The sequence below is a fragment of the Corvus kubaryi genome, unplaced genomic scaffold (genome assembly GCF_017639235.1).
Source record: "Corvus kubaryi isolate FWS band 111438036 unplaced genomic scaffold, C.kubaryi_AGA036_p1.0 37385, whole genome shotgun sequence".
NCBI classification, from domain to species: domain Eukaryota; kingdom Metazoa; phylum Chordata; class Aves; order Passeriformes; family Corvidae; genus Corvus; species Corvus kubaryi.
Genome location: NW_024581127.1, coordinates 24,047,251 through 24,062,264, shown reverse-complemented (window position 1 = coordinate 24,062,264; position 15,014 = coordinate 24,047,251). Strand labels below are relative to the sequence as shown.

At 37.6% G+C, this 15,014-nt stretch overlaps 1 protein-coding gene across 9 annotated transcripts in view; it reads right to left on the bottom strand.

Annotated features, from left to right (window-relative positions):
- The window catches only part of COL14A1 (collagen type XIV alpha 1 chain), a 115,476-nt gene that overhangs the window by 15,391 nt on the left and 85,071 nt on the right, over positions 1–15,014 (bottom strand). For all 9 annotated transcript variants that reach the window (XM_042036356.1, XM_042036355.1, XM_042036349.1 and 6 more), the window contains 6 exons: positions 12,621–12,698; positions 12,252–12,338; positions 7,450–7,503; positions 6,952–7,047; positions 5,644–5,697; positions 5,152–5,205 (listed from right to left, as the gene is read on the bottom strand). In XM_042036356.1, coding sequence (XP_041892290.1) covers positions 5,152–5,205; positions 5,644–5,697; positions 6,952–7,047; positions 7,450–7,503; positions 12,252–12,338; positions 12,621–12,698 — 423 coding nt within the window. The remainder of the gene's footprint in view (positions 1–5,151; positions 5,206–5,643; positions 5,698–6,951; positions 7,048–7,449; positions 7,504–12,251; positions 12,339–12,620; positions 12,699–15,014) is intronic.

The following is a 15,014-nucleotide window of genomic DNA, read 5'->3' as shown; positions in this document are numbered from 1 at the left end:
GGAAGCAGCAGGAATGTTCATGTGGTTTACATTATGAACGTGCCTCAGAGCTTCCAGAAATGAGAGCCAAAAACTAAAGATAACTTGGAAACTGGAAAGCGAGTACATCACAGAAAAAATGACTGACCAGATGTAGAAGAAAATACACTATTTATTACTAAAGTATTCTTACAAATTAACCAATATATGCATTTTGTATCCACGTGCTATAAAGCATGGTTTTCTGACAAGCCTGGTGATTAGGCAATTCTTTAATTACTACACAGCCTAAACAGGAGAAATATGGTTTTACCTCTGGCTCAAGACCAGTTTGAAAGGTGGTTTATGCGGGAAACTGTTTGTTTTATTGCTGAAAAGTTTGAAAATGTTTATGGTGACACACAGAGTAAAGAACATTCCAGGCCTCAGTATCTCATGGAGCTTCAGAAGAAAAATTTACAACTTTTTTGCTTTGTACTTTTTTCCAAATCTTTGTTTCTGACATGGTTTTAGTAATGAATGTAACATATTCTACTAGTTTTATGCTTTGCATAATTTGGAAACTATTATTCAATTCTGCAATCATATGACATGAAAAATGGCTGGAGAGTATTATTATCTGCCATATACCTGGAAAGTTTTTTTAAATCCTACTGGAAGGGTGTTTTGGTGGTAAAATAAGCCACACAGTCAATTCACATTATGTTATCCATGCATCCTTAGACTTGATAAGGAAATACCTTCCTATTTCACACTGTAGCCAGATGAAGTTGATACCTTCATATTTATGTTTCACTTTTAAAGCAAAGATGTAAAACCTACATTTATTTTTTCTCAGTTCCAAAGCAGGATGAAAACTGGTTTGACCATTTTAAGGGCTTAATGTATGGAGGAGGGAAATAGAGTGCTTTCCACTGACTTCTAGGATCTAGTGTGGATTCACACAAACTTTAAAAGAAAAATAAATCTGTATGTCCTTCCCTTCTCCCATCTCAGTCAAAGAGTAGAATTAACAGTATGATCAGAATTACATTTTCTTGGAATATATTTCACAATTTCTTTCCTCTGAGCAGTGTTCTTACTCTTGGCTGCTCAGTAATCACCTCCTGTCTATTCTCCTAGGGTTTATTTCTCTTGGCACTGTGTCTGTATCGTCCACAAAAGATCACCTCCTACTGTATTTGCTAGATGTGAAAATTGCTATATAGAAATTAAGTCAAAGAGAAGCCTGGTTCAAGAAAGAGTATGGCAATACCTATTCTCTCATGCTAAAGAAAGACTAAAGGTATTTGTTTGTGCTGCCAACAGGGTTTGAAGATGTTACTCAGACCACCTGATAGCCAGAATGCATCTGACACTCATTCTGAACTTCTGAGTAGAGAGCAGAGATTAGTAAGTACCAGGAAATTGGCAGGAAGACTGGGAATTTATTTATTCTGGCTCTTTCTTCCATAATTTTTGGGGTGTGTAATGTAGAAGAAAATAGAGCACAGTGAGAATTCACAAAGTTATATTCTGAGCACTGAAGCCTTATAGATGTTATTTAAACTCCCATTTATTGAATTCTCCTCTTTGCTTAACCATATCTAATGCAAGGAGGAATTACACAGCACAACAGCTCTTTCTCTCTGTCATCCAGCATAGAAATGACTCTGTACAAAGCCACTGATTCTCTCCCATGGAACTGCATATCCAAGAGGAGGATGGGACAGATTTTGATGTGTCACCTAGGATGTAGGTCTTAGAATCAAGGTGTATATAATTTTGGTAAGTTAACTTAAATCAAGACATATTTTGCTAATGGCATGAAAAAAAAGTTACAGAGAAACAGTGTAGCTTTGACAGAATTTTTATAAGGGATTTTATTTGCCAATATACAAATGGCATCACCTGTAAAACCTCAAGTCTGCTGAAGTCAGAAGTGCTGCTGACCTCATTATAAACTCTTGAGCTTTCTGTAGCCTGGAATTTGTTTGGGGGAACTTGTAGAGAGGTGATTTTTTAAGTAGGACTAAATACTGGCAAAAATTTAACTGAAGCTACTGAGCCAGGCTTGAAAGAGTTTCATGTAGAGCCTTTTAAAAAAACCCTGCAGCCTGGGACCCATGGCTGCCAATTCAAGCTCTGTCTTTCAACATTAAATGCTTGGGACTGTTGGCGAAACACAATCTGTTCTTTTTACTAAAACTCCTCTATACTGCTAGCTACAAATATGGAGCAGCAAGAAAGGACACCAAACAACCACAGCTACATCCATACGATAAAAAGAAATAATTTTATATTTGTAGAATCTTTTCTGATACTCTGGAAGCTGATGAGAGAGGAGGGGACTGTTCCTCATGTGGAGTCTGAGATGTAGATTTAACCACGTTACCAGACAGGTATAAAATATTATCATGCATATTCAGAATGTTGGCTTTACTATCAGAAAAAACTTTCTTTTTACTCTGATTCAACCTTCACAAGTATTTTTATTACATCCCATTCTTCTTCATAGGGAGGGTGTGTCATTATGAAAATGACCTTTTTATGAATTCACACAACTGACAGGGAAGATGTTCTATTTCTTTCTAAAACCCAAGAAAAAGCAAATAAACCAGGGACTAAAAACCAGAACTTCAGAAATACAACAAGAAGCTTTACAGATTAAGTGTTGAATGACAGCATTAAGAAAGGAAAATCAAGCCCTTTTCTCAACTGATTTCAAAAATAAAATCAGAAAGTATGAACATTAGAAATCAAAACAAAAAGAAAGGAAAATGAACTGTAAAAGTGAAGTGATTCCAATTATCAGGAACTGTAGAAAAAAAATTGCCATTCCAGCACTTCATAAGTCTAATATCACATTATGCCCAGTTCAGCAAAGTTTTCAGAGATCGCCCAATAAATATCAGCCCTATGCTTACCTCTCATTAAAATCAGTGTGATTTAGCCATCTGCCTAAGTACTTTACAGCACTGGTACCACTATAATGAAAATACTTAAATGATCAATAAATACTAAAGAGGAAGGGATAACTAAACTAAGAATAACACAGAAAATGTCAGTTCTAGTAGTATAATACTTGCAAAACAGTTTGGCATCTTGGCTAACAGGAGGAAACCCAACAAAAGGAACATTATACAAAAAGGCAATTTACTTCTCAGGAATTTTCCAGTTCCACTTTGCTGCTGCAGTTATGCCCTTCAGAATTATCCCCTTTTCAAGTGCTGGGTCTTCAAAGAGACTGCGGTGAAATAATTGGGTTGGATCTTCGCCCATTAAAAGCAATTTTATGTTGTCATAACTTCACAGGAATCAAATGAGCTACAACACTATAAAAGCAGTATAGCATAATTATTTGTTGCCACAGAAATAATTACTGCTGGACAACATTGCATAAGGGTCGCACAGAGACAATACCAGGCTAACAGACCTAATTTTATGAGCTCTGGGCTGTTTATCCAGCTCCTGTGATTAACAGCAGAAGAAAGAGCACACATGAACAAAGCATTATTACCATATCTATAAAAAGAGGCTATTTATGTAATTGCCCTACCTTTTTATAGACAACAGTGGGGTATTCTACAGAATAAGCACCACATGACCCTTCCAGGCCATATCAAAAGCCTTTCATGCACTAGTCTTCCTCGGCTTTTCTCTGGAATGCCATCTCTCTGCAACAACCTGGTGACTCCCACATGTGGGAAAACTAGACTGCTTCTGAACTGCTGGCTGGCATCAAGGCATGGCATGAGGGTCCACTGCTAAATATGAAGTCAGCTACAGAATAGCATAAAAACACAAAGTTCTTTCCTCCTTGAACTGCAGGCACCTCGACATCCCTCATGATTAAGAATGTAGATGGAGGAGGCACATAGCACTCACTTGTACAATGTTTAGCACCGTCACCTCAATCTATCCATGACCAAGACTAGACAGAACATGGCAAAAATCCAAATGTTCATCAGGGTCCAGGTCTCTATTAACCTGGAGATGAACAGGTGGCATGAAAGCTGGGCAATATAGAGGGAAATAGTCCAATGCAGCCAAAAGGAAGACATAAAAGCATCCAAAACGAGAAGACATCACAGTATTATAAAGTAGAAAGAAAAGGATAGATTTACTTCCATATTTCACCAAAATGTAATTGAAAAAATTAGAAGGCTATTCCTCCAATTAGGTTATTTATCTGGTAATAATGTTGTATATATCTTTATCTTAATAAAATGCCTTTCTTTTCTTGATTTTTAGAGAAAAAGTAAATCTATCTATTCCCTAAATTTTACAGTGACTTCAGTGGAATTACTTCTAGACATAAAGATATTGCCAATGTTTGAATTCATAATAGTGAGTTCAAATATATGTTCTGCCACAGGGATGAGGTTTTTTTATAACAAGGTCAGAAAATCAAAAAAGTTAGAAATTTCTCTGAAGTTCAAGTTACATTACCATATCCAAAAGAAAGGATCATGAATATGTAAATCTTGCTCAAATGAAACTGAAAAGTTATATTTCATAACGAACTTCTGCTGTAGACAGAAATGTAGTACTATGCTAACAATAACTTTCCAGTGCCTGACTAAGAATGAAACAAAAGTCTCCCCAAGGAGACAAAGAGGAGGACTTATAGGCTTAACTGCACAAATGAATATGAATTTTCTTTTATTGGCTCCTAGACAGACTGTAAGTATCTTCTGTTGTTTTACCCGGAGCAGAATAAGGTTGACTAAATTTTGGTATTATTTTTCACCTTTTCCTCATGTCAACTGTTTCTACAGGTATTTTTCTACATTCAGTTTCAAATTCCCTTGTAGTTGTCTCTGTTATTCATTAATTAGCTAGAAAGCAAATTTAGACCATTGCCTTGGATTGCATACTAATTATGTACCATTTGACAACTATGTAATTTTAAACATATAAGCAAAGACATTAATTGGCAGTGCTGAACACAAATGACATCTACGCCTATCAAATGCATAAAGCACAGGCATCGTGCAGGCTTCCCCTTACACATCTCAACCCTCATCACCAGATAGAAGGATGTCCACCCTCCTGTGCTGATTGGCACAGAGAGATGATCTCCAGAAAGGACAGAAGTGGCATAAATTATAATAAATCAACCACGTTGGGAAATGTTTCTGTTACGGAATGGGAACAAAATGCACGTAAAACATACTCATTTTACCTTACCCTTTGACCTTGAGCTCCATCTCTTCCTGGTGAACCTGATGCTCCCGGGACACCCTAAGCATTATAAAGGGAGAGCAAATGATGAGATCAAATTAACAGAATCCAACTACGTAATCTTCCAGTGAAACTGTATGACGTGTTTTTGATAAACAGAACTAGGGAGCTCAATAATGGGTGGGGCCATAGAAAAGATTCAGTAAAGAAGGTATTTCTGTGAAATGAAAGATGGCTAAACACACATCATTAAAATGCAGAGGTGTTGAGTCTACAGAGACACAATTTAAGTGTTAAACAAGAAAGTAACCAGCTCTTCAGGGCCAAGTGAATTGGTCACTGCACACCAGCACACCTTGGATTCCTCCTCTTTTATAAATCCCTGTTCAAATTCACCCCAACAACACATTTCTCAGTGGTTTGGAATATGTGCCCTAAACTCACAATGATGTCAATTCAACATTCAAACTTAGTGACAGGTTATACAATAGGGAATACCTGCAGGCCAGGAAAACCAAGATCTCCCTTCTCTCCCTTTTCACCTGGTGGCCCCTGCAGATAAAGAATCACACGTAGTAAACCAAATATCTGGTTACTTTTCTATTTCTAATAGTTCCCTTCAGCTTCTTTAAAAAAAACCAACAAAGCAACCAATAAAAAAATAGACTATTCTTTCTACTGAAAGCAGAGACCCTTATTTGCAAAAATGCAAATGTAGAAGTTACAAATATAGAAAATAAAACCCATTTTAAAAGATCTCATAAGTAACCTGACAAAACTATAGCCATTTTGTTACCAAAAAAAAAAAAAGATAGCTAATTTCTTTTTCTCTTTGAACCATTTGTTTCACTTCAGGCCTCAGCAGAATCTCAATAATGGTGAAAAAAAGGGTTTTCTATGGAAACTAGACATGTTTCTATGGTACATATGCATGACAAAACATATACTTTTCTAGATAATAAACTAACTTTAACTTTCATAAAGAAACAATTTCTCTATAAGTGCTCTTATAATTAAAGTATTTGTATTATTCTCTGATGACAACATCATCAAGAATATACAGCTTTGGTAAACCATTTTATTGTAGAGCCATATCATATAGACTGGAAAAAAGATGAAATTGTATTGTAATGTAGTAATTTTTGAAAAAAAATCTAGCAGAAAAATATATCTATTACCACTTTTCTAGGCTTGTCTGTACCCATCTACTGGAGAGGTGTATGAAACAAGATAAGTGCTGCTGGTTCATTATTCTAACAATGTTTCTTTATGATGAAATTCTGTGACTTATTTCACAACAGCCTTGCAAATTCCAGGCCTAATCACTTCCTCTGATGATGGATTTTATAATGTAATAAATATTATTGCTTAATTTTGGCAGAGAATATGGTGTTCTTGCTTGGGTACACCTTTCAAGTCAGAACTGATCTGCAATGAGCAGTACCACAACCAATATAAGATAAAATATTAACTTTTTGGTCTGGTGCCATGTCACACCCCCCACTGCAATTTATTTTCACTTGACTCCAGGCTTGAATGTTAATACCCAGGTCATATTCAACCTGCGATCAAATACTTTCAGCTGACTAAAAATTCAGATCAAAATAAAAAAACAGAAATGTTGGCATTGAACCCGCATTCACTTTAGGTCAAGCCCACATCTGTGATTTCACCTCCAGTATTGAATTCAGATTCTGATCACAACACCAAAAGCTATTTCAATCTGTTCGGGTGTCATTTAATAAACTAAGCTATTTGCTGTTTAAAAGATCACAGAAAAAAGCCTATTCATTTTTTAAGTCTCACTGGAAGCCCTTGAATAGAAAGTCCACTGGGTCCTTGTGGTCCTGGGGGTCCTTGAGGTCCAGGAACACCAATTTCACCTCGAGGTCCATCTGGTCCCTAAAGTAGTGCAGGACATAAGTTAAACTCTTATCATATGGACAAAGGCAGCTTCTGTTTGAAGAATTAAATACCAATAGACTCAAAAACATCTGAAATATGAGTTAACGTGATTGAGCAGTTAGGGTTCAATTTAAAACTGTCTGGTTTCTTTATAAATACTGAAAAAAAAGGATGATTTATGCTGTGAAAGCAGCATTCTGGATTTTGTATCTTTTATCAAGGAATATACAGGACAAGTACTTGTTTGGAAAAAAGCCACAGCAAATGCCAATGACATTTCACTATGCTTTTTCCTCAAAAACACCAGAGACAATCTGGAATTCATTGCAAGGTTTCCATGCAGCAGAGATAAACCAAGAACCTGTGCATCTGTCAAATGTAGGTTGGTGTACAAAGTACCTTTGGACCTGGATCACCACGATGACCTTTGGCACCTCTGACACCTGGACCACCCTGTAAAGCACAAGCACGGGACTCACTGAAAACCAAAACTCTCAAACAGACGTGAAATCCAGAGAAGTCCAAACAGATTCTTCCTGTTCCTGAATCAGCATTCAAGAATCAGTAAATATCCTGTCGATATCCTTCCACTGGAGTAATTAAACTGAGAACATACTTAAGTGTGGCCATACACAGGAACAGATTTAAACACAGATGTGACTACTTTTTAGAGCCAAGAATGCACACTACGTAAGAATCAAAATAACACTGAAAGCTACAATATGGATGGAAATGCAGTCATGGGTTCCCATCCAGTTGCTGAAACCTCCTGCACATCTGTCTGTTCTCACCAAAATTACATTATTAAAGTTTCCAGAAAAGTCACATTTCTGGAGGTCAAGAGCATTGTATCAGAAACAGTGTGGCCAGCAGGACCACAGCAGTGACCATCCTCCTGTACTCAGCACTGGTGAGGCCATACCTCAAATCCTGTGTCGAGTTCTGGGCCCCTCACTACAAAAAGGACATTGAACAGCTGGAGCAAGTCCAGAGAAGGGCAATGGAGCTGGTGAAGGGACTGGAGCACCAGTCTGATGAGGAGCAGCTGAGGGAGCTGGGAGTGTTTAGCCTGGAGGCTCAGGGGAGAGCTTATCACTCTCCACAACTCCTGGAAAGGAGGCTGTAGCCAGGTGCGGGGTGGGGGGGTCGGTCTCTTCTCCCAGGTGTAGTAAGTGACAGGATCAGAGGAAATGGCCTCAAGTTGAACCAGGGGAGGTTTAGATAGGATATAAGGAAAGATTTCTTTACAGAAAGGGTTGTCAAGCTTTTGAACAGGCTGCCCAGGGACATGGTGGAATCACCATCCCTGGAGGTGTTTAAAAACATGTAGATGTGGCACTTGGGGACATGGTTTAGTGACAGACTTGGCAGTGCTGGGTTAATGGCTGGATTCGATCATCTTCAAGGTCTTTTCCACCATAAACAGTTCTATAACTCTGTGATTCTAATGACTCAGGAATAGTTTTCGCCAAGGACAACTCCAGAGTCTACTAGACCTACACCATGGTTTAATTTGGAGCTATTCTTAGGTAAAATGCTCTTTTGCACATTTTTCTCTTTTTGCTTTCTTCAGCAATGCCTACATCTGCTCATCATTTATTTACCAACTGTTGCCTTTTTTGTTACTATCATCTGAGACACTGGAGTACCATATATCTATGGATGGCTGCCATGAATGTGTTTTGCAAAAACATCTGCATGTGCTTTCTGTTCTAGGACAGCATAATTTTTTTTTTTTTTTTCATATCAGTTTCCCTCTTCCCCCACCTGACTATACTGCATAATCTCTTGGAATATGAGCTTTACAGGTATTGTGCCCATCTTTGTACTCAGAAAGGACCTTGTACAACTAGACAACATAACTGAATAGGACTCTTTAGGGGCTACAATAGGTACTCACAAAAATAACAGCCGTTAAATAAAGATATAAAAATAGAAAATGTGCTTATATGCAGTATCTATGAGACTTTAAATACGAATGCCAATAACAGAAATGTCTGGAAATGCCAGAGCACTGTTGCTCTTCAGTGAAGGTATCATGACATGGTCTTTGCATGTGTGATCACGGAACAGTTGTCCACTACCTCTCCCAGCTCCCTCAGTCTTCTCACTTCCATCCCACAGCTCTATGGCCATGACCCTTTCCACCATGGCCAGCTCTGAACCAAAAATCTCATCCCATGTTCTCCATGGAACCAAGTTCCAATTGCAGTTGCAAAATTCCAGATACTCTGCATTCCCACCCACTGTCCTTTGTCCTTCCTCTGCCTTACTCCTAACTCTGAGACTAAAATTCCTCAGCACAATAACTGCAACTTTTTAACATAAACAAAATCACAGCTTTCTCCCATTTTGTTCTCAGAAACAGACTGCATTTTTACTAAGAATATATACTTAAAAATAGCCTGATGCTGAGCCATTAAATCATATGCTTTCAGATTCATGCTCGAGTTGGCACACTTGTCCATGTTTTGAACCCAGTAACCCTGCTGGGTAAAAGCACAATTTCCAGAACAGCATTTATTTAAGATGAAAACATCAGAAGAGGCCCTCTCATTTTTCTCATAAATTTGTTTTGGTGGTTATTCCCCAGCACTGCTAAGCTTGTGTGACTAATTTCAAATTTTTCTTTTTTGTGCTGCTTCTTTTTCTAGCCAAAAATTCATGTTATGCCTTCTTCCCTTATTTTGAATAACATCTTAGTAGCCAGTGCTTTCCCCCAGAAACGTGTCTTAATCAACTGTTATCAAGACACCTCCTTATTTCTTTTTAATATTCAAAACCTACGAAGCACAGAAAGATCTTTTTTTGCAATTAAACTTCTCCAATCCTTCAGTATTTTTGTCTCCTTCGCCTTCTTAAATTCTGCAGCATTCCTTTCAAATGCAGGCATTCATTTTCAGTGATATCTCATTTTTACTTAGTGTGGGGAACTTCAGACAGCAGGATCAAATTCTGCCAAAGATGAAGCCATAAAAACAGTATCCCATGAGGAAAATTGCCAGATAATCTTAACTCTAAACAACACTTTGTCTTACCCGAAGTGACGCATTTTCTTAAACATTAAAAATCCTTTCTGGAGTTACTATCCCAAACAAATGGAAGCATTTTATTTGGAGTTTTTTTAGCCTAATGTCTAAAACTGGTGACATGGTAGGATCCTGATCTCTTAGACAGAAGAATCCTTGGCTTGGAGAAAAGTCATGACATTTTAATGACTTGGAGCACTCCTGACCAGACACAGCACATGTGACTTTCTGACTTTTGGTTGGCGCAGAGATGAACACTGACTTTATTCTTTTGCTCTGCTTTTTCGTAGGCTTTGGATTTCTTTTTTTTTGCAGAGCTATGCCATCTAACTGTCTGGCAAAAAAGCATCACTTTTAACAGGCTGAGTTCCAGAATCACATATTTGCCTGCGTTGGCAGTGATTTTTCTGCTTGATTTTATGCTTCCTCTTGCCTGGCACTATGCTATTCAAAACATTGCTAATCCTAAATGTAATATATAGAAGTACATTATTTTACTGCTGGGTTAAGCCTTAGCAATTCCTGATCCATGTATCTTTTGAACTGTAGTAATACACATCCTTCCAGTCAAATAATTTTCAAACATTTTTAATTTTACTGTGATATGTGGTCAAACTACTCAATTTAAGTGACATTTTCATGTGAATTATCCCATTGTCTTTTTTAAAGAACACAAACCGGATGCTAAAATATGGAAATTAAAACTTTAATCCATACTTGATTTATAACCTATATTCAAATCGGAGAACAGAATAATTTCTCCTTGTTCAAGATGCAGCTCTTCAGTGAATTTCCTCTTGAATTTCTTTCCAGGTTTTTGTATAGGGCTTAAAGAACAGTTCTTGCAGAAAGACTAAACTCTGAGTTGTCAGTAGGATTAATGGCTGCTAGGACCTACTATGTGAATGCCTTATGTGCAAGTCAATTTTGTTGTTAAATATGCATCTCATGTAATTTGTGTACTTTAACACCAAAAACATTTTCCTTTACTTTCTTCCCTGACTCCTTCATTTAACAACATGCCCTTGGAGCATCCAGGACACAGTATGAGCAGAGATATACACAGTTCAAATTTTTTGCAAGAGAGCCTCATCTCAAACTCAGTTAGCAAGCAGCCCTAAAATGCCGATTAGATTTATCTAATTGTAACAGCAAAAACACATGATCATTCTACAAATATCCCAGTCAGGATTCTTGTTAAAGCAAACCAATAATGAACCATTGCAAACAGAGCCTGTGACTTTTCTAAATTGATAAAAATCAGACTTGGGATGCAAGAATGAGTTCTCAAAATTTAGTGGCCTGTATATCCATTGTCTGGTCTAATTCATTGTCTGAGTTTCCACACGCCAATAAGGAGAAAGGCTCCAACTAAGATACTACAGTGACATGGAAGAAAAGTTAAATAACTGTCTTCTACAAGAGACTATCTAGTTCCACTGGTTACACACAGAACTTAAATATAGACTTACTTTACATCTACAAAGCAAACTCTTAATGAGTGCCATTAAAATACCACCACTAAGCATATGTAAAAGTTGTAACAGTGTACATTTCATCATTCACTGGAAAATTTTAAAAAAATGAAATTCTACTTTCCACAAAAGCAGACTATTTCATTCTCTCTTCCCTTCATTGCTCTTCGATAACTCTCTGCCTCTAAGAACTCTCAGAAGAACCTGTACTTCCATTCTACTTTCCAATAAATGCCATACTTAGGTAGGGCTTTTAAGACAGAAAAGTCTTCTTTCATCACATACTACACAAGTGGCATTGTCATGCTCCATATCCTTAATTGATATGAATACTGTAAACGGAGCATTTCAGAAATCTAAACTCCAAGCTACATTTAATGAACACGTGCTAGAGTAGACAGATAGCAGGTGATTAAAAATTTGAAAATAAATGGCACTACCTGTGACATATCTAATGCTACAGACAGGTAAAAGGGTTCCAGGTCCAAAAAATACCCCAACTGCTTCAGCATACCACCTCTTTACATAATTTATAGCATCTTTGGTATCAATTGAATATATTTTATCTCTTTAGCAACACTTGAAAGCATAATTTAACCTTATCAGTTATACAATGGCAGTATATTCACATGTTTTGGAATAAAGGTGGCCAGTGGACATTTGGTACAGTTCACTGCAAAGCTGAATAAAACCTTACCGGTGGTCCAGGAGGTCCAAGGGGACCCTTATTGGCTTCTGAACAGGAACAAGCATGAGGAAGGGCAGGGCAATTTTCCTCATCTCTCTATGAAAAGATTAAGATAGGAGAAGAATGATGTCCAGAATTTCAAATGTTGGGTATTTTATCAATCTAAGATACAGTACTTAGTAAAGTCTAAGACGTAGTACTCAAAAGCACCTACTTGATTTAGAAAAGTACATCTTACTGACTTTCAATAGGACAAGTAATCCAAGCAGAGCTGGGCTTTTTTGAAAACTTTTAAGCAGCCATTTCCAATAAAACATTTGTCTCAATGAAGTAGAAAACAAAAGGTAAATTCTACAGTTATTAAAAGAGGTTTCTTACCAAGCCAGGAAGTTCACAGCATTTGTCTCGATTGGCCCATGAGGTAGCACAAATAATGTCAAACATCTGTAACTGCAGCTGTTTCAAAACAAGGGTGATGTACAGTATGAGTGTTAGGTGTAAGATCAGTGAAAAACAGAGCCAACAGCAAGCAAAGCCACCTTGAGTCAAGCACTCAGATTAGACAAAGGCTTTTGACTTTGAGCAGCAAGCCACAAATACCTCACTTAAATGGCAAATCCACTGCTTTTACCAAATGTGTATCTAACCAACTCATCTGAACTATCAGACATTACATGAATTGAGCAAAGTTGTTCAAGGTTAAATGCTGCATGCATTTGTTGAATTAACCCCCACTCCTTGTTTAAATTCCTTATTTTGCCCAATGGTGCATTCCAATATCTTTTTATACCAAAGAAGACATCAAGAGTCAGGCGAAAGAGAGCTCAGCTTCTCTGAATAATTCCCCTTAACCCTCTGGTCTGCTGTTCAGATTTTATCTGGGACAAGGTCTCCTGTAGACTATTACTTATACTGGACCTGAGCCACAAATAATATTTCTCTTTTTTTCCAGTTTAATTTTACTTTAGAATATGCCCTCTCTTACCCGTATTATCCCCAGGCAACAATAGCTTAAGAATGGGGAAAAGCTTGCTCAACACATGACAACATTGGCCAGAAAAGAAAATTCCCATCACAGGTCTGGGAACATGGTTTGGACAAGAACTTAATCTGCAAGAACACACACATTTGCTAAAAATAGGGGCTGCTACATACTCAGAAACAATATACTAAGTAGGACTCAATGGTAAAACCAATTAACTCCTTTACAGCCTTGACTGAACAAAGGGGTCTAGAGAGTTGAAGCTTTCTTCTGTTACTATTTCTATTCTTTTTCCATGCCTTGTTTATGTGCATATTGAATAGAGAGTGGTATGGAACGGAACATCCCATTAAATTAACCCCACATGTTAAAAAATTCAAGGAACTGCTAGAGATAGAACTCTGGGTTTGTTCCCATTATTTTCAGGGGCATTATTTTGCGATAAGAGCAGAGGAATGAATTTAAAATTTTTCTTAAAACTGCATTGCTTCTAAAGCTGTTAAAATGTGCACATAGTGCACCTTTGGTTTTGCATCATTTTTTTTTATAAAAGTCAAATATTATATTTTTAAATAAAGGCATACTTTCATATAAATAGACATTCTTCTCACCTGCCACCAGATTAGCTGGTTTCTAGATTTGCTGTACTACAGGTGCAGACACAATGAGCTGGCACCATGCTAAACAGCTCAGACAGCTGAAGTGCAGCATGAAGGCAGCTTTTGGACTCTGGATTTGGCTCCACGGAGACTCACCCTGAGTCCAGCAAGTCTGTGTCCATGCCTCTGTCAAATGGAAGCTGGCTCCATGTGGAGCCACTTAGATGCCTCCCTCTTTGCTACACATCCCTAAGCTCCTAACTCCAGGAAGTCTCACTAGCTTGAGTGCAGCAGCAGATGAAAGTGCATGCACACACTGCTCTGGGACACAGAATACCTGAGCATTTGCATGATACTGCACTTAAGCAAATCAGACATCCCAGAAATGGGGTGCAGCAACACCTGAGCTGGTTGTGCAGAGAGCAGCTTAGGTTCAGAACTTAAGTTGTATTGCCATTTTCTTCCATAACCCAGTCCATCCCATGCTATTCTGTTATCCTGAACAATGGAAGGCTGACAGCACTGGCAAAATTTATACAGTCCTTCACAGGCATGTACATGCATTCATTTTCTCTGGACTAGGCAATCTGGACATCCATAGCAATAAAGTATGTCGGTGTAAATTAAAGAGCAAACAGACATTTTCTGAAATGCTGTATTCATCAACCAAATGCTGGATGATTCAGTATTCTTTTTTAAAAATATTATGTGGGTTGCTCTGACTCAAGCTAAAACCCAAAACAAAGCTTTCTTTGCTACTGTTAAACATTTATTCATAACTCTCTGCATTCATAGTGATTTTGCTTTCTAAATATCCAGCACTGCAAGCAGAATCAGTAAGGTGGAAAAGTCCTCATCTAACCAAGCTACAGCTCTGCAAATGTTTCTCAATAGCAGCCCATGTTAGACAATACTATTAACAGTACATATACATGCAAGCAAACAAAATTCAAAGAGGAGGAAACATCAATAAAGAGAAAGTCTGTGATTGTAAATAATGTTTTGAAGTTGGACTTTTCATTAAGTTCTGCTGAAGGAATAGAAAACATGACTTGCTGCATGTCCCAATCAGGTTTCATTGCTCTGGCTACAATCTAATCCTGAGATGATTCATTCAAGAATGTTAAAAGGGTTAGGCACCTTGAGCCTAATCCCCTTTTTGTTCTATCTATCTATCTATCTATCTATCTA